The sequence below is a fragment of the Netta rufina genome, assembly GCF_964035555.1.
Source record: "Netta rufina genome assembly, chromosome: W".
Classification (NCBI taxonomy): domain Eukaryota; kingdom Metazoa; phylum Chordata; class Aves; order Anseriformes; family Anatidae; genus Netta; species Netta rufina.
In genome coordinates this window covers 3,962,047-3,985,997 of record NC_140139.1, presented here as the reverse complement: position 1 = coordinate 3,985,997, position 23,951 = coordinate 3,962,047, and the positions used below count along the sequence as shown (strand labels likewise).

The 23,951-nt window shown below is 48.5% G+C and overlaps 2 protein-coding genes across 7 annotated transcripts in view; one reads left to right on the top strand and one right to left on the bottom strand.

Annotated features, from left to right (window-relative positions):
• Positions 1–17,545, top strand: part of LOC311220797 (ubiquitin-conjugating enzyme E2 R2-like) — a 79,978-nt gene extending 62,433 nt beyond the window's left edge. For both annotated transcript variants that reach the window (XM_084304382.1, XM_084304383.1), the window contains 4 exons: positions 2,558–2,644; positions 6,999–7,096; positions 13,211–13,345; positions 14,685–17,545. In XM_084304382.1, coding sequence (XP_084160508.1) covers positions 2,558–2,644; positions 6,999–7,096; positions 13,211–13,345; positions 14,685–14,904 — 540 coding nt within the window. In that variant the 3' untranslated portion in view covers positions 14,905–17,545. The remainder of the gene's footprint in view (positions 1–2,557; positions 2,645–6,998; positions 7,097–13,210; positions 13,346–14,684) is intronic.
• Positions 17,546–18,517: 972 nt separating this feature from the next.
• Positions 18,518–23,951, bottom strand: part of LOC311220826 (ubiquitin-associated protein 2-like) — a 114,500-nt gene continuing 109,066 nt past the window's right edge. For all 5 annotated transcript variants that reach the window (XM_084304455.1, XM_084304456.1, XM_084304452.1 and 2 more), the window contains 5 exons: positions 23,190–23,289; positions 22,999–23,106; positions 21,491–21,558; positions 20,288–20,479; positions 18,518–19,670 (listed from right to left, as the gene is read on the bottom strand). In XM_084304455.1, coding sequence (XP_084160581.1) covers positions 19,575–19,670; positions 20,288–20,479; positions 21,491–21,558; positions 22,999–23,106; positions 23,190–23,289 — 564 coding nt within the window. In that variant the 3' untranslated portion in view covers positions 18,518–19,574. The remainder of the gene's footprint in view (positions 19,671–20,287; positions 20,480–21,490; positions 21,559–22,998; positions 23,107–23,189; positions 23,290–23,951) is intronic.

Here is a 23,951-nt window from a genome sequence, read left to right as displayed (position 1 = left end):
CCTGTGAGTCCTCCGAACATGTGAGTGGTTACAGGCAAGCTTGGCTCTCGGCTGCTTCTGCATGAGCAGAAAAGACTTCTCTAACTTCTCTCCAGTTGCATTTTCTGGTGCCGGAGCTCAGAAGGCATCCTTCCCATGGCAAAACACCAATTTCATTAATTCTCTAATGTTTGCTGTTGCAGGCTGGCAGATTGCCCTTTTCTATTGCAGAGCAGTGGCTACAGAACAGGATTTAGAAGTTGGAAACCATCTTCCAGGGCCTATAACTTCTGCATGGCTGTCGTGCACAGAGCCCATGGATGCTGGATGGCTCAGCTTTCCCAGTGGTCTTCACCCAGCCCTGAGGGCTTCATCCCAGGATGTGGGAGTAGAGAGACTGTGTTGTGAGGGATTGGACCTGCTTCCTCAGCCCCCAGCCGTGTATATGGGGTGTGAAGATGATGTTGATAAGCTGCTGGCAAGGTTTTTTAGCTGTCTAGTAACTATACCAGTGTAGAAGACACGCATGTAGCTCCTGCCAAGAAATCTTGTATCTAGCCCCATTCTGAGTTTTGTTGTTTCTTGTATTTTTAATCTCAGTCCTTGGGCTGTTTCAAGCCTTAGATCTCCTGAAACTGCATGTAAGCACAGGAATGGGCTTGGGAAAACCCTGGTGGTCCCAAGAAGTCTGCAGCTATGAGATACAGTTCTTAAGGTGAAGTAAATCTGCCCTGCCCTTGGTAAATCTCTGCTCTGCTCCCAGTCCTGGGCAGCATATTTTGGTGCCAGGTATTGTCTCACTGCAGCAGCTTATTTCTGCAGTGGTGTAGTGATAACAGGCCTTTGCCTGCTCTCTTGGAACAGTGCCATTCATGTAACTGACCTTAAACCAAGGGCTAGGATTGTTTAAGCAAATCCTGAGTTGTTTGCTTATGAGCATGCTGGGGCAAATTCCTGTGGTGGAAGGACTTGATGCTGCCGTAACATACCCACGTGCCGCCAGTAGCACCAGCAGATGTGCAGCACGTAAAGCCATGTGAGCTGCTCAGCTTGTTTTATAAAGTTGAACAGAAAACCTTCTGTTCTTTGCTCCCTGGAACTTTGGCCCAATAAAAGCTGGGTTATGATGCAAAGATGTATGCCAGTCTGTAAGTAAAACTGTAGCCAGCTGCTTAATCACTCGTGATTTAATTTGTTTGCCTGCCTGCTTATATTTCTGGGACCTGGGACAAAACCTTCCCATGCCTTGTCCTGTGAACAAGGTCAGTGACCACCTCCTGGGGTGGGTGCTTCTCTAGAGATCCCACCTGGGGCTGGCGGTGGGAGTCCTGGCAGGCTGAGCAACACTGAGGGGAGGATTTAGGCTCCGCAGCCCAGAGCATGGTGCATAAGCCCCATTTTCTGAGAGGAGCATTCCTGGCATTTAACCTGTCCAGGTTCAGCCCTTTTTCCCTACTTCACTGGCTTTTCCAGCTGCTGTGAGTGGCAGGGCAGCACAGCAGTCATATCCAGTGCTGGGATCTCTGCAGCCTCTGCACAACTGACTCAGCTCAGTCTTGCTCCACTGCCGTCTGCTGACCTTGTGCATATGGAAAGGCAACGCTCACTGTCCTGTCCCATCCGCGTTTGGTTCATTGAGTTGCACGGATTTATTAAACAGACACAAACAGCATTCAGACATGTTTGTTGTGGCAAGAAGTATGATATTAAGAACCCAGGTAGACCAGTTTTATTCTCACAAGAAAGGCAAAAAACCCTGGGTGTCAGTTCACAGAATCACAGAACTGTAGGGGCTGGAAGGGACCTCGAAAGGGTCCCACCCCCCTGCCAAAGCAGGTTCCTCAGAGCAGGCTGCCCAGGTAGGCATCCAGACAGGCCTTGAATATCTCCAGAGAAGGAGACTCCACAACCTCCCTGGGCAGCCTGTTCCAGTGCTCTGTCACCCTCACCGTGAAGAAGTTCTTTCGCATGTCAGTGCAGAACTTCCTGTGCTCTAACTTGCAGCCATTGCCCCTTGTCCTCTCCCCACAAACCACTGAGAAGAGGTTGGCTACATCCTTCTGTCCCCCACCCCTCAGATATTTATATACATTGAGGAGATAGAAGTCAGTTAAGCAAGTGTTTAACAAATCTTCTCTCTGGAAAGATGAAATTAAAATTTTTGTACTGGCACATGTAGAACAGGTCTTCTCATCATAGCAAATGATTTTAGCCTGCTTCTGAACCCAGCAAGAAAACATTTTCTTGTATTTTCACATCTATTTTGCCCTGTTGAACAACAGTTGCTGGATAGTGCTGCATGAATCAGGACATGGCAAACGCCTTTTGGCTTGTTCTCAGGACTGACCTGGGCTGGTAAGGCTCAGATATTTAGGTGTTTTTTTTTTTTTCTTGCTTAGTTACAAAGACTGCTTATAAGAAACTAGGGTTGTACTGTGGTTCTACATGGACGCTGGTATGTAAAACGAACTGCTCAATGGGCTTACTTGAAATTGTTTTCCACTTTTTCATTGTCATGGTAGCTTGTTGATCTCCTGTTGTTCTGTTTCCTAACTAAAATATTTTTTTCTTTTTGCAGGCTCACATTAAGTTTCCTATTGACTATCCATATTCACCACCTACCTTCAGATTCCTGACCAAAATGTGGCACCCCAACATTTATGAGGTAAGGTTTTTAAAAGAAGTTTTCCTAGGCATGTGAGAAGGCTTTCTAGTTCCTTAAATTTTAGTACTGTCCATACTTCCATATCTCTAGCCATAACTAAAGTGGTAAGCTGTTTGTGTTAAATGTCAGGTTTGTGGTTCAGCAAGAGTTAATTACTAAAATTTGTAGGAAAAGCTGTTCTTGCAGGCAGGGATGGAGCCTTTCTCCTACCTGCAATTGCAGCCTGTAGCCCCAGATGAAGCACTGTACTGCAAGTGCTGGCAATTTTAGGGGATTCTTGGATGAAAGCTGGTTTGGTCTTTGTGTTACCCTACTGTGATACTTACACAACTAGTGGTTATCTGTATGCTGTTCAAGTACATCTTCGTTTTTGGCTTATCCCACTGTTTTGTGTGATGCAACAAGATGTAACGGGGAAACAAGAAACAATCTTCTGCGAATGAAGGAGCTTGGTTTCAGGGCACTCTGACTGCAGAAGAACCAGAGCTGGGCTAGAGTCCAGCTTCAGGAGTCCTGTGCAGCCTGGTTGCTCTTCAGAGAAGACTGAACAGATACCTCTGGGCTAAATGTCTGCAGGCCAGCTTGGAGCAGCACTTAGTTCAGTGCGTGTGTGGGTCACGTTCAAAGGGTAACACCTGTGGGCTGTTGCATCCGTAATTGGATCATGGTATGAGTATGTAGCAGCTCCAGAAGGGGAACGTTTGTATACAAATCCTCTTCAGAAAGCAGCACTCCCTAGCTTGAAAGTGTTGTCTCTGATGCTGAGAACAGGCTGCCTGGAGAGGCTCGGGGTAAAGGCAGCACGGGGAAGTGCTGTGCTGAGGATGCCTGGTGCATCCTGGCACTGCGTGAGCATGGGGGCTGGCAGGGCCAAGCTGTTCTCCTGTGCCACTGTTTGGGCATAGCACAAATTGCCCTGCGTGTGCCGCAAATAGGCTAGGCTGTGTTTCTTGCTGGGCTTTCGTATATCAAGTGATCTTTAGCTTATCAGCCTGGCTGAGCTGAGCTGTCGTGTTACAGAGCAGCAGCTCAAGACAGACTTCAACAGCGCTGGTGCAAAGACAGTGAGAAGGAGTGTTTCGTTTCATGGGTGCGATGTTGCTTCTAATCTTAGTGCAATCAGTTCAAAACTACCCAATTTCAATGAGCCGTATTTGAAAGTTGAAGGCCTGTTTTGGATTAAAATTTGATTTAAGCTTTTAGTGGAGGCCAGTCAGGTTCCTGTTAAACTTTAGAATATTCTAACCACGTGTCAGCCTGCTAGGACTGCTGCTTGGAGTAGTTTGAGAGGCTAAACATTTTTTCACAAATGTTCCTGTTAGTACAGCTCTGTCATCTTGTCACAGGTCTCTGAGTTTCTGCAGGCTTCCTTTGGGTCCTGTTCAAAACAGGAATGTCACTTCCTCACTGTGAACAAACGATGGCTTTGCTTGATGCCTTGGGCTTGGAAGGTCCTTTTCTATAAAGCTGCTGCTGCTGGATGTCCATCCTGAATGAGTACACTTCGTGTCACACTAAACTGCACTGATGTTCTAGTCAGAAATGGCCAAAAGTCTGTCCAAACTTCAGTGCAGAGCAGGGTAGTAATCCGTCCTAATTACTGGATGCTCAGGAGGATTGCCTTGTTATGCCCAGGGACTTCCTAAAATCAGACATCTGATAGTCTTCTGGCTTGAGTTTTGGACTTGACATCAAATCTAACATATAGCCAAGGATGGTGTTTTTATGTACAAACCAAATCTTGGAAAGGCCCAGTCCCAGTGGGAAAGATGAAAAATTGACTCCAGGAACAACTGAAGGTAGGAGGAAAAAGTAACCCAAAACTTGATGGGTGTATTTTGGGGTTACTGTTCAAATACTCCAGCTCTCAACTTTGTACTTTGTGTTCGTAGCAGTATTTCTTGGAGCTGAGGGAATCTGAAGCAGCTTGCAGGCTGTTTTGGAAACACTTAAGCACTGGGATAACTCCAAATGAAACTGAGAATAAATCAGCAAAGGGTTTGAGGGTTTGCAGGAGGAAAAAAAATATCTTTCAGTGTAATGAAGATGAAAGACAGTAGCAACATGCAGAATCTGCTGGTGAGACCAGATGGAGAGGTTGAGGCTGACGTTCCAGTTCTGAGCAGAGACTCGAGGAGCTTGTGTGTTTTCCTCATCTCCAGTTTGCTTGGGTCACCTAGCTGGATTTTGGTAAAACCGCATTTAATACTGGGGTTTTTATTTTTGAGGTAATAAGGCATTTCAGTTCTGTCATAATAAAGTATAGGCTAGTTCCTGTGCTTTTTCTTCCTCTGGCTTATAAATACACCATCCTCCTTGTTCCTGTCTTTCAAAAATGTATGTAGGATAAGCTCTCCCCTTGCCTACACTGATCCCTAAAATCTCGTGCTGATCTCAAGCCCCACGATGCTTGTGCTCTTCTAGACTAATGTAGTGCTACCCTATTTGAATTCTCAAAGATGTAATGTTGATTATTGAAAAAAACAAACAAACAAAAAACCCCACCAAAACCCAACATCCTTATTTCCCTCTTTGTTTTCACATTGCAAAATATCTGTTGGTCCATGTGCTGCTTGCTTGATGACATGAGGGACTTGCCCAGCATGTTACAATGCTTTCTTTTGGTCAGCATTAGGTTTTTCTGGGAGACGTTTAATGGAGAAACTGTGTAGGCTAGGGGAAATTATGAATAAATACAGAATAGGCCATAGACATGCATGTAATTTAGCATTAGTAAGGTTAATTTCACCTTAAAGTGATATTAAAAATATTTATGGATTGTGCAAGTCTCTTGGAGCCCTAAAAAGCAAAGAAACAAATGAACAACAAAAAAAAAACAACTGCCTTGTTATGACAAACTGTTCCAGCAACAGAAGCATATGCCTGGGTGTTCAGCAGCTCCAGGTGCTACTTTGCTTTTTGTAGTTATGTTCTTGACAAAAAGCTGCTTCAAAACGACATCGGCTTGCTAAATTAGCATACCTGGCAGGTTCAGTGCGTAGCTGAATGTAGCTGAATTCTGGATACCAATTGCAAGCCTCCACCATTGAAGTAGGATCTCATTTGACTGTAAAACAAATGTCATTGTTAATCATGGTGAACTGAAACATTTGGGAGGCTCCTCAGGTGAGCTGCTGCTATCTGTAGCTGGGATCGCTGCCTGGGGCTCAAAGGCGCAGATGCTACCACTGAGAGCAGTGCTGCTGCTTTGTGCTCCAGCTGCCACGGGCAGAGAGTGTTGGAGGGTCCTCAGGACATAGCCGAGATTGGGGAGCTGCCTGTTTGCAGCCTCCTACAAAGCTGATCCTCAGTTTCTCTTGTTCTTCTGACCAACCCATACATTAGATCAAGGTGACAAGTGACAGCCTTGTCATTCACCCCATCCTGCGGGGTGGCACTGGGACCCCACAAGCCCCTGGGGTTGGCTTTGCTGGAGGACATCAGCTGTGGTGAACATTGCTACAGTACTCCTGTAATCTCAATTTAGTACTCAATTTTCTAAATTCCTCAATTGGGCGATGTGGGAACACTGTCATGGGAACTCCTCGTAATCGTCCAGGTAGCTTGGTTTGCTCAGCTGCAGCAAGCCATGGGATCATTGCTGTTTCAAAAATCCCTCAACAGTTTATAAATGGTACGCATTATGAAACTTTGAATGTATATTCAGGCTATAACTCTGGTGAGCAAAACACAGCTTGAGGATTATGTAGCTGTATGGCTTCCATATGCTGCCAAAATATTCTTTCTCTTGCATGCTGGGAGGGAGGGATTCTGTGAAACCTTCAGGGAGCATCTCCTGCTTTTTCACCTGATATTTCAAACAGCTATGTCTTTGGGGAGCAGCCTCAGCCTGCCTTGCACCATCTGTTCAACCTCTGCGCATCCCAGGAGAAGCACTGTTTTGATACCTGAGCTAGGATAGAGTGCTAAATCTCTGAATGTAAAGATTCTTGTAGCTAACTCAGTTACCACTGGGGAAGAAAAAAATTAACCCTACTTTAGGTCTCACGTGACTAAAGTTTATCTCTATCACAATGGCAGTATGTGCTGTCTAGAGACTGATTTAGTTTTACGTGACTTTACCAACTGTTGTTGGTTGCTTTGCTACATTCTCTAAACTACATTATCTAAAATATCTTGGCCTGAGATTGTTTTATTTCAATTTGCAGACTAAGGGAAGGTTTTGAACATATTAATATGGCAGACCTAGGAAGGATTGAGAACTGTTTTCAGTTCTTGCACGTTTTTTCATATCAACAAGGCAAAACTGCTCAAACATAGCCAGAGATGGAATTGAGTCTTCAGACCTTTACCTTGAGCCGGGCTGTTCTCAACTTTGCTTTCTGTCTTTCAGAACGGAGATGTATGTATTTCAATTCTTCACCCACCTGTAGATGACCCGCAAAGTGGAGAGCTGCCATCTGAGAGGTGGAATCCTACCCAAAACGTCAGGTAACGTGTGAACCAGTGGTGTACAAAGCTGACCTCAGAGGCCTGTCATCTCTCCTAGACTAAAGCCTGCGTTGGGAAAAGGTTTGGAAGGGAATTAAAGACTTTAGGGGGTTTTAGAGCTTGAATCAGGTAGGAACACATCCTTGGATGTGTTGGCAAGTGGCAACAAAACTTGTCCTTAAATATTAGCCCACTGCCTGTTGGGCTGAGTGCCTCATACAAATGCTTCCTGCTGGGGTCCCATCTGGCTTTGCAAGGCTCCAGAGTTTGTCAGATTGAAGGCAGCAGGACTGGAGGTGCATGAGGGGAGCACAGTTCTAATGAGCTGCATGTGTAGCCTCCTCAGTTACTGAATTTTGTAAATCCTGCTGAGTATTGGCAATTCACTGCAGCTGCCCACGGCTAAGTGTCTGCAGGGTGGGATATCATTCAGCTTGGAGAGCACCTGTGCTTCCACCTCTAAAGGTGTCAACCATATTTGTTTTTATTTTTTTAACATGGACTTCCCTGTCACTTGGAGCAAGATGAGTTAGCCACAAGTAAGTATGGCAAACATCCAGCATTCCTGTGAAGGAATGCAGCTATGATCTGTGTGGCAGAGAATGCTGCTTATCCTTGTGTCCCCAGGGCCATAAAGCTGAGGAAGTGGTGGCAGGTCTTAGGAGCTGAGGGTCTTTGATCATTTTGGCTACCCTTCTCCATATCTCCCCTGGCTCCACTATGTACTTTGAGGTGTTCAATATTCAGCAGGTACACTCAGCACAATATTTGAGATGCTGCTACATCCATACCTTGTGAAGAGAGGTGATGCCTGGCCTCACTGCTGCTTTGCTTCCTGAGGATGCTGACTTTTGTTGGCTCTTTCAGCTGCCAACAGTGCATTGAGTTGCTTGACAACTATTCATATCTAACATTTGACTTCAGCTAAATGGTAAACCTTTTACTTGATATCAGAGAATAAAAATGTGCTAAGACAAATCCACACTTACCTCTAAACCTCTGAAAATGGCTTTGAGAAGATACAATGTGGATAGCAGCTGGAACCAAAAAAAAATCTTTCAGTAAGGTATGTAACAGGATGCACTGGTTGGGACTCCCAACCAGTCTATGTGATATCTGCTTGGGTTTAGATGATGAAATTCACCTGTTTCTGAGCCTTCTATCAATTCATGAATACAAAAAGGCACTTAACAGAGCTGATTCCTTGAGCTTCTACTGGCTTCTCTCCTCTGATGATAAAGGGATCTGGAGGGACTTGCTCTGATGAAGACAATGGCACTGTAAACATTGAAAGTAGTGTGACAGCTGATAGGGAGCAGCTGACAAGGTAACTGTTCCCAGAATGAGGAGGGAAGGATGCACAAAAGCACAAGGCAGGCTTGAAATCCCTGCTCTTCATGCAAACAGCTTGAATATAGTGTGGCCTGAATGAGAAACAGATCCCCAAGAACATTGCAGAAGGTCAGTCTGTATCTAGGATGGTGCAGTTTGCATCTGGTGCTGAGGGTGTTTTCAGTCCCCATGAGTCACTTGTCAGTGGTGTTGGGTCCCATGCACTGGGATCCCTTCTTGTTAGTGTACCTTGTGTACCCACAATAGTAGAGTTTGAGTCAAAGCAGTGTACAGTTCCAGAGGTACCAAAATTCCCGGAGCTGATGTAACATCCTGTCGTGGTTCCGCTCGAGCTCCACCACAGCCGCTCTCTCACTCCCCCTCCTCAAAGAGGAATGGGGAGAAAATATGTGAAAAGGGCTCAAGGGTTGAGATAAGGATGAGAAAATCATGCAATAATTATTGTAACAGGCAAAACAGACTCAGCATAAGAAGATAGTAAGATTTATTGCTCATTACTAACAAGCTAGAGCAGTGAGAAACAAAGGAAAGAAACCAAAAGCACCTTCCCCCCCCATCCACCCTCTTCCACCTCCTCCCCCCGAGCAGCGCAGGGGAACGGGGGAATGGGGGTTATGGTCAGTCTACAGCACTTCTCTGCCACTCCTTCTCGGTCACTCTCGTCCCCTGTGCTGTGGGATCCCACCCACGGGATGCAGTCCTTGATGAACTGATCCGGCATGGGGTTCCCACAGGCAGCAGCTCTTCCAGAACTGCTCCAGATATGGGTCCGTACCACAGGGTCCATCCCTCAGGAGAAAACTGCTCCAACCTGGCTCCCCCACAGGCAGCAGCTCCTGCCAGGTCACCTGCTCCTGCGTGGTCTCCTCTCCACGGGCTACAGGTCCGGCCCGGAATCTGCTCCGGCAGGGGTCTTCCACAGGCGGCAGCCTCCGTCGGTGCAGGGCCACCTGCTCCACCGTGGTCTCCTCCACGGGCTGCAGCATGGAACCCTGCTCCACCGTGGTACTCCACGGGCTGCAGGGGGACATCCTGCTTCACCATGGTCCTCACCACAGGCCGCAGGGGACTTCTGCTCCAGCGCCTGGAGCACCTCTCCCCCTCCTTCTCCACTGACCTTGGCACCTGCAAGGCTGTTTCTCACTCCCTTCACTCTCCCGGCTGCTGTGTGGCGCAGTGTTTTTTTCCCTGTCTTAAATATGCTCTCACAGAGGCGCAAAACAACATCGCTTATTGGCTCAGCTCTGGAAAACAATGGGGCCCTTCCCAAACATGGGGCAGCTTCTAGATCTTTCTCACAGAAGCCACCCCTATGGCCCCCTGCTACCATAACCTTTCCACGTAAACCCACTACACACCCTAGCTGGGGGTGAGCAGCACAGTCTCACAACTCATGGCCACTGGCCTTGGTGGTGTGCTTAAGTGGCTTTGCACTGACTTTGGAGCCTGGGGCACTGCAGTAGAAATCTGCCCTTTCTCACTTTGTTTGAAGTAAGATGGGTAGAGAAGATGCTAAATCCAGCTACTAATTCTTGTCCTGGGCCTTCCCCAGGTTTTGCTTGCTCTAATCACTTAACTTCCTGTCTTCATAGCCTGGCTGGGAAGAACCAAAGGCCTTTGAATAAATCGTTGAGATGAAGTGGAAGATGGGCACTCTCCTGCCCATCATTCCAGTCTGGCCAAGCAGTTTTTTCCAGAGCTGTCATTCTCTTCCTACTGAATTATGTCCTTTGGAAAGCAAATTGTAGAAGGCTCTCTTGATAGCCATGCTGAGCAGGCTGGCCAGACATAAGTGTTTTGTTTCAAAATTTTCAAGAAGCTAAGCATCCAAATGACCAAGCGTTTCCTGGCACTGTATCCCAGTTAAATGCACAGTTAGATGTGCTTAGCATATACTGCTCTGAGTGCACCTCTAAATCAATGTGAGTACAGAGGGGGCCCTAGGCTCCTTTAATCAATTCTGCAGGGCAGTTGTTGCGTACAGCTGTATTCCAGGACCTATTACTTGCCTTTGGTCTTTCCTTCAATTTCCATTGAAAGCTTTTGCCAGTGGAAGAACCTCAGGAGGGTGAAGATGTGGTAGCTGCAGCCAGGTTGCTGCATGTGTAGAGCTGCCTGACGTGACTTGCTGCTGAGTTTTGTGCTTGTTGTGGCAGTGTGAGTGCCAAGGGGCTGAAGCTCTGGAGTGCAGAGAGTTGTAGGAAATGCAGGAGAAGGGGCTGGGTGAGATGTGGTGGTAGCCCTCACTGAATGCTTGAGGAGAAGTGTACCTAGCTAGCTTGCTGCTGTTGCTAGAAACCCAGGAAAGCTGTTCATCTGCAGGGTTTATGTGCCTGGTTCATGCTGGTTTTGCTGAGGATTCAGTAGCTGAATCCTGCTGGTGCTTGGCAGTTTGCCTGGATATTGGGAAACATCTATGTTGTCCTTCATTGCCACACGTGCTGCTGCAGCCCCAGAGGTGCATGGGCTGAAGAGAGGATATATCTGGCCACAGCTCCAACCTCTGGACTTCCAGTTGGGCAGGGGCAGCAGCACAACCCTATCAGCAGGCCTCGGGTTGCTGCGGTCCTCCTTGTTCTGCAGGGGGACATGCAAAGAGCCCATCTTGCTGCTAGGGAGCTGCATGTCACCAGGAGCAGGCTCACCAAGCATGTTTCCAACCCTGTACCATCCCCAGGAGGTGTGGATGAGCTGAGTTGGTCTGAGCTGAGCTCTGCTGGTCACTGCTGTCACAAGGACGTGAACAGAAGTGGTGGGCCAGGTGCCAGAGTGCACTCGGCTCTGTGTTCCCTCCCCACACTTGTTTTCTTTTCTAGTTAGAATACAAGCTCTGGCTTCAGATAGCAAAGGAAAGGCCTCTGCAGCTCAGTCTGTGGGAACCCCTGGGCAAGGCAGCTGGAGCACTCTCTGGGCTGTACTTAATTGGTGCAAAACCACTTCCAAGTCAGAAGTGTTCCCCAGCCCAGCCTGGAGAGGTGCTGGGACCGCTTTAATAGCTTTTTGTGCTAGAGAGCTTCTCCCCGCTAGATTTTCTAGAGCACATTGCACTCTGTAGTCAGGTCCTTGAGGTTTGTACTGTATCACCTTCCCCACACTGCCAGACATGGTCTGAAGTTATCCATCATTTATCAGCAGTCCTGGGACCGGGGGAGGTCCCAGTTGACTGGCGGCTAGCAAACGTGACGCCCATCTACAAGAAGGGCTGGAGGGCAGACCCGGGAAACTACAGGCCTGTCAGTTTGACCTCAGTGCCAGGGAAGCTCATGGAGCAGATCCTCTTGAGAGTCATCACGCAGCACTTGCAGGGCAAGCAGGCGATCAGGCCCAGTCAGCATGGGTTTATGAAAGGCAGATCCTGCTTGACGAACCTGATCTCCTTCTATGACAAAGTGACATGCTGGGTGGATGAGGGAAAGGCTGTGGATGTGGTCTACCTTGACTTCAGCAAGGCTTTTGACACCGTCTTCCACAGCATTCTCCTCAAGAAACTGGCTGCTCTTGGCTTGGACTGGCATATGCTTTGTTGGGTTAGAAACTGGCTGGATAGCCAGGCCCAAAGAGTCATGGTAAATGGAGTCAAGTCCAGTTGGAGGCCAGTCACTAGTGGCGTTCCCCAGAGCTCGGTGCTGGGGCCGGTCCTCTTTAATATCTTCATCGATGATCTGGACGAGGGCATTGAGTGCACCCTCAGTAAGTTTGCAGATGACACCAAGCTATGCGCGTGTCGATCTGCTTGATGGTAGGAAGGCTCTGCAGGAGGATCTGGATAGGCTGCACCGATGGGCTGAGGCCAACTGTATGAAGTTTAACAAGGCCAAGTGCCGGGTCCTGCACCTGGGGCGCAATAACCCCAAGCAGAGCTACAGGCTGGGAGATGAGTGGTTGGAGAGCTGCCAGGCAGAGAAGGACCTGGGAGTGATGGTTGATAGTCGGCTGAATATGAGCCAGCAGTGTGCTCAGGTGGCCAAAAAGGCCAACAGCATCCTGGCTTGCATAAGAAACAGTGTGACCAGCAGGGCTAGGGAGGTGATCGTCCCCCTGTACTCGGCTCTGGTGAGGCCGCACCTCGAGTACTGTGTTCAGTTTTGGGCCCCTCGCTACAAGAAGGACATCGAGGTGCTTGAGCGAGTCCAGAGAAGGGCGACGAAGCTGGTGAGGGGCCTGGAGAACAAGTCCTACGAGGAGCGGCTGAGGGAGCTGGGCTTGTTCAGCCTGGAGAAGAGGAGGCTCAGGGGCGACCTTATTGCTCTTTACAGATACCTTAAAGGAGGCTGTAGCGAGGTGGGGGTTGGTCTATTCTCCCACGTGCCTGGTGACAGGACGAGGGGGAATGGGCTTAAGTTGCGCCAGGGGAGTTTTAGGCTGGATGTTAGGAAGAACTTCTTTACCGAAAGGGTTGTGAGGCATTGGAACAGGCTGCCCAGGGAAGTGGTGGAGTCACCATCCCTGGAAGTCTTTAAAAGACGTTTAGATGTAGAGCTTAGGGATATGGTTTAGTGGGGACTGTTAGTGTTAGGTCAGAGGTTGGACTCGATGATCTTGAGGTCTCTTCCAACCTAGAAATTCTGTGATTCTGTGAGGTTCATAAATACCTGCTTTCACTCTAGCTCTTGGTCAGTTGTGCTTAGCTTAGGTTTGACTTTAAACAATTCATTCTGATGCTTTTCTGATACCTCGCCTGGGAAAAAAAAAAAAGCTGTCAGCATTCATGACCCATGAATGCTTTAGCCCTGACCCTGCTATTGTGGTTACCTTTTTCAGGACTATCTTACTCAGTGTAATTTCTCTGCTTAATGAGCCCAACACATTCTCTCCTGCCAATGTGGATGCATCAGTCATGTTCAGGAAATGGAGGGACAGTAAAGGAAAAGACAAGGAGTATGCTGAAATCATAAGGTAAGTTTTGTTCTGTGTGAGGCTGTGCTACCAGCCTCCTGCTCCGAATCCTGCAAAACAGACTGATTGCAGAACTTGCTGAAACCAGATTTTCACTCTGATTGCTTCTTTAGAAATTAATTCTACAGTTTTATTCCAAGTCCAGGTTTCTGGTCTCTAGATTTTTCAGCACAGAATTGGTGCAGACTTCTGGAGCAGAAGTACCAGGCTGATCTGTCTTTGAATTGTTCTTTTTTCAGACTAATCTGGCATGATGCTCCGCAAAACCTATTGGCTGCTAGTAAATCCCACTTGAAGTCCCCACTTGCCTTTGAGTACTGCTTGCATTGCTTAGGATGTGATTCAAACTGACTGCATCCTACTAATTCCATGCTTAATGCACTCATGAATCATATTCTTGTCCCTCCAATTTGAAGGAATATCAGCAAGATTTGGCAAGTGTTTGCAAAGCTTGGGGTTTGGTTAGCTGGGAGCACTGTTCAGTCTTGACTGTCCCTTGCTTGGAAGCTCATGGTTCATCAGGTGCTGTTGGAAGATGATATGAACTTGAGCCAGGGTGGCTTGGAACCACAAATGAGCAGCCCCTACCGTAGAGTGGCTGCTGTCTCGCTTGGCAAAATACCAACTACATCTGCATTGACTCAGCTAGCTGGGCATGCAGAGCAGAGCCGTGGTTGGACCTGAGCGGGGTGGTTGCTGGCCTGAGCTGGGTGAAGAGCCTTGCTGGAGGTTACCTTTGTCCCCGGCAGCTCCTCTGGCTTCAGCAGAGCTGGCCTTGTTCCAAAACAGAGCAGAAGGCAGCTTGCAGCCCACCCTGGGGTGTTGGGGAGTGCTTGTGTCCTGCCAGCCCTGGGCAGCAGTGGGGTTACAGCTCTGCCTGCTCCCCTGGGGGAGCCGAGCGGTGCCAGATACCCGTGGGAATGCCAGGTTGGGGCATGTTGGGCTGGTCTTTGGTGGTGGGGGAGGCTGCAGATACCACCCCTGAAACCGTGATGGTAAGTTGCCATGGGAAATCCCTGAACAGCTCTTCTACAGCGGGCCAGTTAATGTAAAGAACCTTGCTCTGAGCCCTGGCAGGCTGCTCGTGCAGGGCCCAGTGCAATAACCAACTTCATATGTCGCTGGAAGTGTGGATGCTGCAAACAAACTTGGAGTACTCCCAAACCCAGGGCTATGGGAACTAAATCTGTTGCTGGTGCTGCTTGTGGTGCTTCAGCCAGACACGGGCGGTGGCTGAAACAGCTCCCTGGGCCCTGGGCTGCCAGGAGAGCAGGGCCGGGAGGTGGAGAGCTGCACCAGTGTGCAGCCCCAGTCACGCTGCTCTGTCCTCCTCCCGCAGGAAACAGGTTTTGGCTACCAAAGCCGAGGCAGAGAAGGATGGTGTGAAGGTCCCCACTACGCTGGCAGAGTACTGCATCAAAACTAAAGTGCCTTCCACTGACAACAGTTCGGATTTGCTTTACGACGACTTGTATGATGATGACATTGATGACGAAGATGAGGAGGAGGAGGACGCTGAGTGTTATGATGATGATGATTCTGGCAATGAGGAGTCGTGACCTGCTCCCTCTATGCCCTTGTACTGCCCTGCTGACTCAGGCCAGAAGGGAGCAGCAGTAACCTAGCAGCAGTCCAGCAAAAAAAGTGTGTGTGTGTGTGGGGGGGGGGGGGATCAAAAACCTATTGTCTCCTTCTGTCTCCTGTTGTATGGATCTGTTTGCTCCTTTTTTATGGATCTCTTAGAGACCCTCAACAGAATGTCTGAATTCTTGCATTCTTAACCCTTTCATCACTGTATTATGATTTCTTTTTTTAAAAAGAAATTCCCCTTTTCACTTCTCTATGAAATGCTCACAGCGAAACAGGGTTGCTCGCGTTTAGGTTCTTGAATTCAATACAGTCTTGCATTGAGATGTTTAATGTATTTAAAGCTAGACCAAACCCATTGGAAGCTGGGTTTTGGGGAGCTCAAGTGCTGTGCTTACTGGGAAGAAAAAAAATCTACACAAATTGCCAAGGTTTAGCTGCTCCATTTACAATAATAGCATGTGTACATTCATTTAGCCTTGTGGTGGTGGCTTTTCCTTTTTAAGGTATGGGGCGGAGAGTGTAAAGCTAGTGTGTGTTGAGCTTGATGGGATGTTACTGAAAGGTACAGTATTCCTTTTCAGCCTGCTCAAGTTAGGAAATAGCTGGCCCCTGGAGCCCCAGCGGGCACAATCAGCTTTGTCTCTGAAAAGGCTTGTGATATGAACCCTAAAATAAACACTTAACACTTCACGTCTGTACAACTCAGTCCTGGGTTGCTATTTATTTTTTTTCCAGGATAAATTGGGGTTGAAACAGTCCAGATTAGCTATACTGCTGCGACCTGCTGCCAGCTGCCCCTCTCCAGGAGCGCAGATGTGTCCTGCTGCCCCTGTGGCCACCTGTTGTGGCCAGCACTCATCCCAAACTAGTCGCTGGCGTGGGGGAAAGACCTATGGCCTCCTGCCCCAGTGCTTCCTAGCAGTGCATGTGCTTCCTGTGCCCTCAATCCAGTGCTGGCTGAGCCTTTTTTCTCTTGCTTGTGTAGATCAGGTGTGGGTAAGTACAGCCCTGCTGCAGCCATGGGCACCAGGGTGGGGTGGTGGTCATGGCAGGGGCCAGAATTGAAGCAGGGATACCGGGCTCTCCCCCTTCCTCCCTAGCAGCCCCAGGGGTGCAGTGAAAAACCCTATGGGGCTTGCCAAGCTTCTCAGCAGCATGCTTCAGCTGGTGCACCTGCATGTTCTTGGGAGCTCATGGCAGAGCTTGTAGCCCTCCCCTGTGGGCAGGGACATCCTGCATGCTCAGTTCTGCAGAACTCTTCCTCAGCACCCTGACCCCTTTGCAATGTGCTCTTTTTGTTTGGCTGTGGTGCAGCAGCCTGAATTCACCTTTAGGATGGGATCGTGAGCAGCAGCCAGCCCTGCCTTCACCTGCTGAGCGCTGGGGCTGCTAGCCCTGTGGGGTCAGACCCTCCCCTCCCAGTGGTACAGAGGCAGTTACCCTGATGAGAGCTGCTGCTGCAGGCGCTTACTTATGCCCCCACCATGTATCGCAGGGGTTTTTCATGGTATGGCACCAGCTGCAGGGGGAGTCGAGAGCAAACTAAGGGGAGAGGTGGTTGTGGGCATGGGGATGTGGTCCCCGCAGCACAGTGGCTCTCCCAGAGTGAGTGGAGAGGGGGAGGATGTCTGCCAGCACCTGGGTTCCTCAAAGGTGGGCTCTGCCCCCACATCCCTCCCTGCTGGGGAGACAAAAGGCAGTTGTGGTGGTGGCACCTCGTCCATTAGTGCTCCCTGAGTGTCCTGCTTGTATGGTAGCAGGACTGCGGGACCTCTCCTGCCCTTTGCCAGCCATGGGGTTTAGCGAGGCTGCTGCCCATCCGCCCCTTCCCATGAACTCAGTGCCACTGCCCCGGCCATGGTGGGCCCAGGGCTACCCCAGGCCCCTGCTCGTCACGTCTTGCAGGGAAAGCAGCCGGCAGCTTACAGTGTGGAATAGGAAGTGGTGCAGCGAGGGCCCTGCTGATGACCTGGTTTGAAATGAGGATACTGCATCTTTCAGAATCGCCCGTGTACTTTTGACTGTTTTCACTGTGTGTATGTCAGTCCAGTGACTTGCATCTTACAACACCAAGCTTGAAAAATATATTATCATGACTCTTCCGTTACCCTTTTTTTAAAGGGAAAAAAGTGACCTATTTTGACAATGTCTACTACTAGACTAATTTCTCTTCCCTACTGTCCCTTGCAGTGTCATTGTTTGTTGACTTGCTGGGTTCCTTTTTCTGAGATGCAAACTGAAGTTTGAGTTTTTTGAAACTATTTAAAAGCTTGAGGAAAAATGTTTACCTGATCTGTGTATTCTGTTTTTTCTTAACCCCCTCGCACCTCTCTCAGCCACTATTAGCACTTACATTTGCAACTACAGCCTCCTTCAAATGCAGTTTTCAACCATTGTCAAACGAGCAGGGTACACTAGATTTCTTAGTAGTTTTCTTAGCTAATATCCCATGTTGTCTTTTTTTTTCTTCACTATAATTTACCAGAAAGAATTAACTGATGCTTTTTTTTTTTTTTTGTGTTGTCCTCTCCTTCAGTAGTTATATTTTGTCTTTTCTGCACATCTGTCTCCTAATAAAAAATAAAAAATGAAAATATCCCTGTACTGTAATGGAGCTGTTTTATTTGCCTGTGTTTTTTAAAGTTCTGAATAACAGCTCCTGAGATGTTTTGTGATGCTTTCTACTGTCATGCAGTGCTGTAGATACAGGTAAGCATACAAGAAAACTAGTGCCACCCATACAGCTAGAGGATGGAAGTTTTGCACCTCGGGGCTGTGGAAAAACAGTAATGTAAAGGGGACAAGCATGGGCCAGTGCTGGAAGGTAGTGGGGTGAGCACAGCTGCAACCCCCCCCCCCCAGCATGTTTGCAGCAGGTGGCAGTGGGGAGGCTGCCTGCTGCTAGAGGGCTGCCGTTGTAAAGCCTGGGGCAGGCAAAAGGCCTCCAGTGCAGTTCTTGGCATGCTGCTTCAAGTATGTGAAGGGCTGGGTATGCATACTGACTGCTTCCAACACAACATAAGGGGGTGCTTCCAGACCGGGCAGCTGGCAAAAGTGTGGCAGATTTAAGGTAGAAAACCTGGTTATCACCCTTAAAAGTATTTTCTTTCCTTGTCTTCAACCATCAACAGGGCAGTAGTGCAAAAAAAGCTCAGTGGCCAAAGATGGCTTCACAGTTACTGCCTCCGCTGCTGCCACAACCAGTGCCAGGCCCTGAAGGGACAAGCTAGAGGCAGCTCTCCCTCAGGAGCCCCTAGCCCTAACCTTCCTCTTGGTGTGCACATGCAGCAGATGCTCTGCCTGCCTGGCAAAGCTGTGCCCCCTCCTTAGGCATCGTGGCTGCTGCTGCAGGGACCAGGAGAGAGCACTACAACCAAGGACACCATAGGCAGACAGCAGAGGTTGGAGCTCCTGCACCAGCCCTGCATCCTCTCCCTGCTGCAGTGAGGATTACTCACTCACCCTTGCCTTGTTATTCAGTGCCTCCCCAGCTGAGCTTTGCTCCAGTTGCTGCAGGAACAGGGGGAAAGGAACAGGCAAAACTGATCCTAGAGCCTTTGAAAATGCAGACAAACACCAGTGATAAGCTCAGACCTTTATTAGATGGAAGAAGGGCTAAAACAAAATAAAACTCCTAAAACATTCACTGCACTGGTGCAGGACAAGGAAGACCAGGAGCTGCCTCCCTGGTCTTTGTTTTTTTTTAAAAAAGGGGGAAGGGACAGGTGAGGTTTCCATCGGTCAGCTCTGGTGATCCTGGGCAGGGTGGCTCAGGGCAAAAAAGAGGTAAGAGACACAGCTTATACTTTTATTTAAACCACTATATTATATATATATTTGCCTCTAATGATGCAAAAGGGAGTTCCAGGACACATTGAGCCATCTGAAGTCTCTTGCTTGAGAAACAAAACCAAAACAAAAGTGTTGTTTTTTTTTTCCCCCCATTATTATTTATTTAAAAATTGGAAAATAAAAAGGTGAGGCTGCAGCTCAGGGCCACAGTGACCAAACTGCCCATGAGTTCATCTTCCACAGCAGGAGGACAGGGGGAAGACTAAAGAAAAGGAAAAGACCACAAAACATTTTTTTCCCTTTTTTTTTTTTTCCTTTAAAGTAACAGCTATACTGGGGGTGGAGGCAGAAATTAAACCAACAGGACATATTGATTCCTTTTTTTTTTTTTTTTTTTTGGGGGGGGGCAGGCATCCTTATTTGCCTGAATTTAGAACTGCATTAAATAAATGGGCTCCAGCTCCAATAAAAATGACACAGTTTGCCTTTGACAGAGGTATAAAGCCCATAGAGCTTAAAAAAGGAAGGATGCCCTGGTGCAGATGGGAAATTAATAATTAGTTTTCCTACAAAGAAAATAAAATGGGCTGCAAGATGCAGAAAAAACACATTTAGGCTCTATTACATTTACAAATACATACATAAATATATTACAACAGCAACTCAAAGAGGAAGCGGGTGAGTCGCACAGAGGATGCAGTTCTCCCCACACAGACATTTGGCTGAGGAGTTACTTCTCCTAATAATTCCAGAAATGGGCTTCAGCTTCTTTTCTCTTCTTTTTTTTTTTTTTTTTCCCCTCCTCTCTCCTCTCCTTTCATTCTCTCCCCCCTCCCCAGTTTTGGTTTTAGTTTGTCCAGTATGGAGAAGTGCCATAGGCGGTTTTGGTAGCCTGAGACTTTTGCTGCATGGTGCTGGGCTGGTTGCGCTGACCAGATCCACCCTAGAAATCAGAACAGGAGGAGACATCAGCATCAGAGGCAGGAGGCCACAAGGAGAACAGCAGGGCTGTGGGAAGCAGAGAAGCATTCTCAAGGTGAACAGAGACTGCACCAGCAGGATGTCAAGTGTTCAGAAGGAGCAGTTACTACCTATTTCTGGACTCCAAAGCAGAATGCTTTTTTTTCAGGGAACATTTACAGTGAGGAAAAGAAACGCACCAGTTGGTGAAATCAAATCAGAAACTGGAGCTGACACGCAAGGGGAAGCTTGTTTTTTTGTTGTTGTTGTGTTGTTTTGTTTTTGTTTTGTTTTGTTTTTTGTTTGTTTTTCCCAGTCACAGTGCAAATGCTCGTGTCCAGGGAACAAACTGCACCAGCTGCCTCAACCTTCCACCCCCTGCACCCCTCTGTGTCCACATTGCAACAGCCTTTTCCAAACAGGACTCGGCCTTCAGCCCTCCCAGGCTAGTAAACAGCATCTAGTCTGCTAGCCTGCAACCCTGCCAGGCCACATTCCCAGCAAGCAAAGCAAAACAAAACCAAAATAAAACCAAAATCCCACACTGGGAGGTAAGTGGGAGCAACATGCGCTTTGCAAAAGCTGCAGGGGCTGACTCACCTGCCCATCTTGTTGAAGATGGTGATGCAGCATCTGGGAATGAGGCTGCTGATGTGCAGGCACGATGTGGAGAAAAGGGGCTGGAGCATAACCTGGGGCAGCACCAGGGTTCAAGGGCCCAGTAGATCCGAGAGCAGAGGGCAGGCTGAAAGGAGGCGGTGTGCCAGCGTGGAATCCCTGCTTGTCAAACGTCTGCACAGGAGGCAACGGGGACAGCATCAGAGACCGGCAGGAACAGCCCCACAGTGACCAAACAAGAACAAGAGTGGCCTGAACACAGATCCCTGCACCTCTCATCAACCCTGTGAGCAAGCCAAGTCAGGCCAAATACCTGTGGGCACTTCAGATTGAGTTCAATTCCTCACCTGTATTTCTGCACTGATGCCCAAAACTTAATTTTATTTCCATGGCTACTGTGTTCCTTTTTTTTCCCCCGACCTCTTTTTGCTTAGTGGGACATAGGGTGGCAGCAGCTGCCTGAAATCAGTCTATCAGACCTCTCAGGGGCTCAGGCTGAATTATTTGACCTACTCAAGGCATCCCAACAAAAATGCAGGAAGAAATTGCACTAAGGTTTGGCTCCCCCAACCAAAGCTCTGCCCCTAACACTACACACGTATCCAAGATCTGCTGTCCTACTCCTGGGCACGAAGCACAGACTGATGCACACTGGGTCTGACTGCCCTGACAGAGGGTGCAAGGATGGGGAAAGGAGCTGGCTGTAACTCCACTGCACAGCTCATCGAGCACTTTCTGCTCTCCCTGGGAACCTGTATGCAGAGCAAGAGCCAAAGGTGGAGCAGAGTGGTGCTGGCACCCATGGGAGAGACCCTCAGGTACAGGGGTGGGCACTGCTGGCTCATGTCTCTGAAAAAAGCTAACATCCTCTTCACTCGTCTGCTTTAGAGGCAATTTTGATTATATTTATTTGCACCCACAGCATGAGTGAGACAGCATGTGACAGTGCAGGGAGCTCTGCGTCTGTGCCAGCAGCTTTGGCCAGGAGTGGACATGGCAGAGGCAGCAGGACAGAAAGCAAGACTCCTCTCCAGCTAGCAGAGCCAGCATAATAAATGCCAAAGCCTGCTGACCCCAAGCCCAAGCTGCCTGGGAACTGTCCCCAGCTGCCAGGGCTCTGGCACAGTCCCACCAAACCACCCATAATCAGGGAGCCACCAGGGTAGAGGGTCCAGTGTTCCTCACCTGAGTCTTGTTATAGACTGAGCCACTGATATCAGGCACACCTGTGTTACTTGAGGTCACAGAAACACCTGGAAAACAAAAAGGCACTGAAAACAAGAAAGCCAAGCAGCACCCTATGTGTGCTTTGCTCCTGGTACCTCAGTGGGGGCACCTGAAACCACTGCCTCACATGCCCTCCTGCTTGGTGCTCTCAGACTAACAGCACTCCGGCCAGGAGCAGGAGCTCAGCTCCCTGCTGCAGAGCAGGCAACCAGCTGGGGACAAATCACCCATGTCCACTGCACACAGATTACGGCTGGGATTCAAATGCACTTCAGCGTAGCCAGCTGCTGCCCAGTGAACACTTTTAGCTCGCAGAAAGCCAGCTTTCCCCCAGGATTAGGGATGCATTTGGCTCTATCACAGCATTCAAGAGCTTTCCAGTAGTGTGCTGAGCAATGAGCCTCAGCAGCTGATACATGCTTATGCCCTTGTCCTTTCGCATCATGCAGAAGGATGAGGCCTGCCCTGCTCCTCCACCCCTACAGAATTAGCATCACTGGCTCAGGCTGGCTTCCACCTGGATCAGCTGGTGCCACAAATGGCTCAGGAACAGCCACTTACCAGCAAGGGGACTCTCAAATTGGCCACTCATTTGTAGGTTTACAAGGACAGGATCCAATCACTTGGATCGGATTACAAGCAGTGGTTCCTGTGGCCACTGAATCAGACGCCTGGACTTGGTGGGTTTGCACTACTCTAAGGCTGTACCCTTCCTAGGAGATTTTACCCTTCCTAGGAGATCTCTCCTTTTTGCAGGCCACAGAGGAGAGCACGATCAGCTCCTGCTTGAAGATTGATGTACTGACTAGTCCAGGGGGTGTTTCAAACGCACAACAAGTGCTTGGTATTTGCTTAAGCCCAAGGATGAACTAGTTAGTGCTAAGTAGTTTGGTATACATTTCTCAGGTCTAACCAGCACGTGCAGAATAAAGCTTTCACATGAGCCATGTACATTCCTTAGCCTTTATGGTCACAGAGGACCTGTAGGCATGAAACAATGCAATGAGTTACAGAGCATGGGGACAGCAGCTGAAACAGCCCCAAGATACGTGAACTGTCTGGCTTGCTCTGAATGTACGGCTATCTCAGGCATCTACCGGGCTCAAAATCCAGTCAGTGTTTGGCAGAGGACCATTTTGGCAGTAGCATCCCACTACTTCGAGACCATTTACTCTTCACCAAAGCCAACTCTGACAGGGAAAACAGCTCACTATTTCTCCCATGTGTAATTGAGGACAAAACTGCGCATCAGCCACACAAACCCTTATGCGATGTTCAGCCGTTAGGTTTAGAGGGAACACTTGGACCATTAAAAAAATGCATTTTGTAATACGGGAGATGGAGAAACAGCTTGGATGTCGACCCTGTTTACAGCTGGCTTCTGTGTTGACTGCACAGCACTGGCAATGCTGGGAGTTTGCCCTGCTGAATCCCACTCAGGAGTAACCTCAAGTCTCATGTGTTACCTTTCCCAGGTCCAGTGCCAGCAGATTTGTTTTGTGCTTGAGATGACCCACTGTAGCCTCCTTTGCCGAAATCTCCAGCTGCCGTTCCCTGCGTTAAGTCATCATAGCCTGCCAGTGTGTACAAGACAAGGTGTTACAGGGTGCAAGCAGCTCTGCAGACGCTCCAGTGAAAAGCGCAGTGACGAGCGTACCTGCTCCATAGCCGTGCTGCCCGTAGCCACTTGCCTGCTGGAAAGGAGTGGACGCGGTGTTCAGATTGACTCCGTGCTGCTTAGCAGATGCCGGAGGTACCTGGACAAAGGAGGAAGGATAACAAAAGCTGCTGTTAGCTGGGGAGCAGTGCACAAAAAGCAAGCTCCCTCTGCCATCTAGTGGGGAAGGCACCTCCAGCTCACATGGGAAATAAATTGGAGCCAGGAGCACTGGAATCACAGGGGAGGTGGCACTCACTGCTGGAGCAGCTCTGTGCAAGCCACATGTTTTCTGCTAGAGCTGCCCTTTCCCATGGCCTTTCTTCCCATTGCAATGCAACCACATCTCAAGCTGCCTTTTATTTCATATGTGCAATGAAATTGACTGCAAAAATCAAGTTTTTTGCCTTAAATCAAAACCAAGCAACCACAGCGCTCTCCAGAATCAAACAAAACCAGCTCCTGCCAGAGGTTGTTTCATAAAACGTAGTCCCTACAGTACTCTAAAATAGACTTATCTACCCTTCTGGCCTGGAGCATCACCTCTTTCCAAATAACTTCCTCCTGAGACTACCAGTGCTGCTCTACAGCTTCTTGAGGTCTCCATTTGACTCTGCAGAAGCTCCTAAGGGTTTTCAGGAACACTATAAACCCATGAGCTGCAGCTGTCTACTATTTACAGTAACCTGTGCCTATGAGTTCTGGCCTTTCGAGTTTCCTCTTGTGGAAGGGACAAGCAGGTATTTTCTCATCCTTGCACAA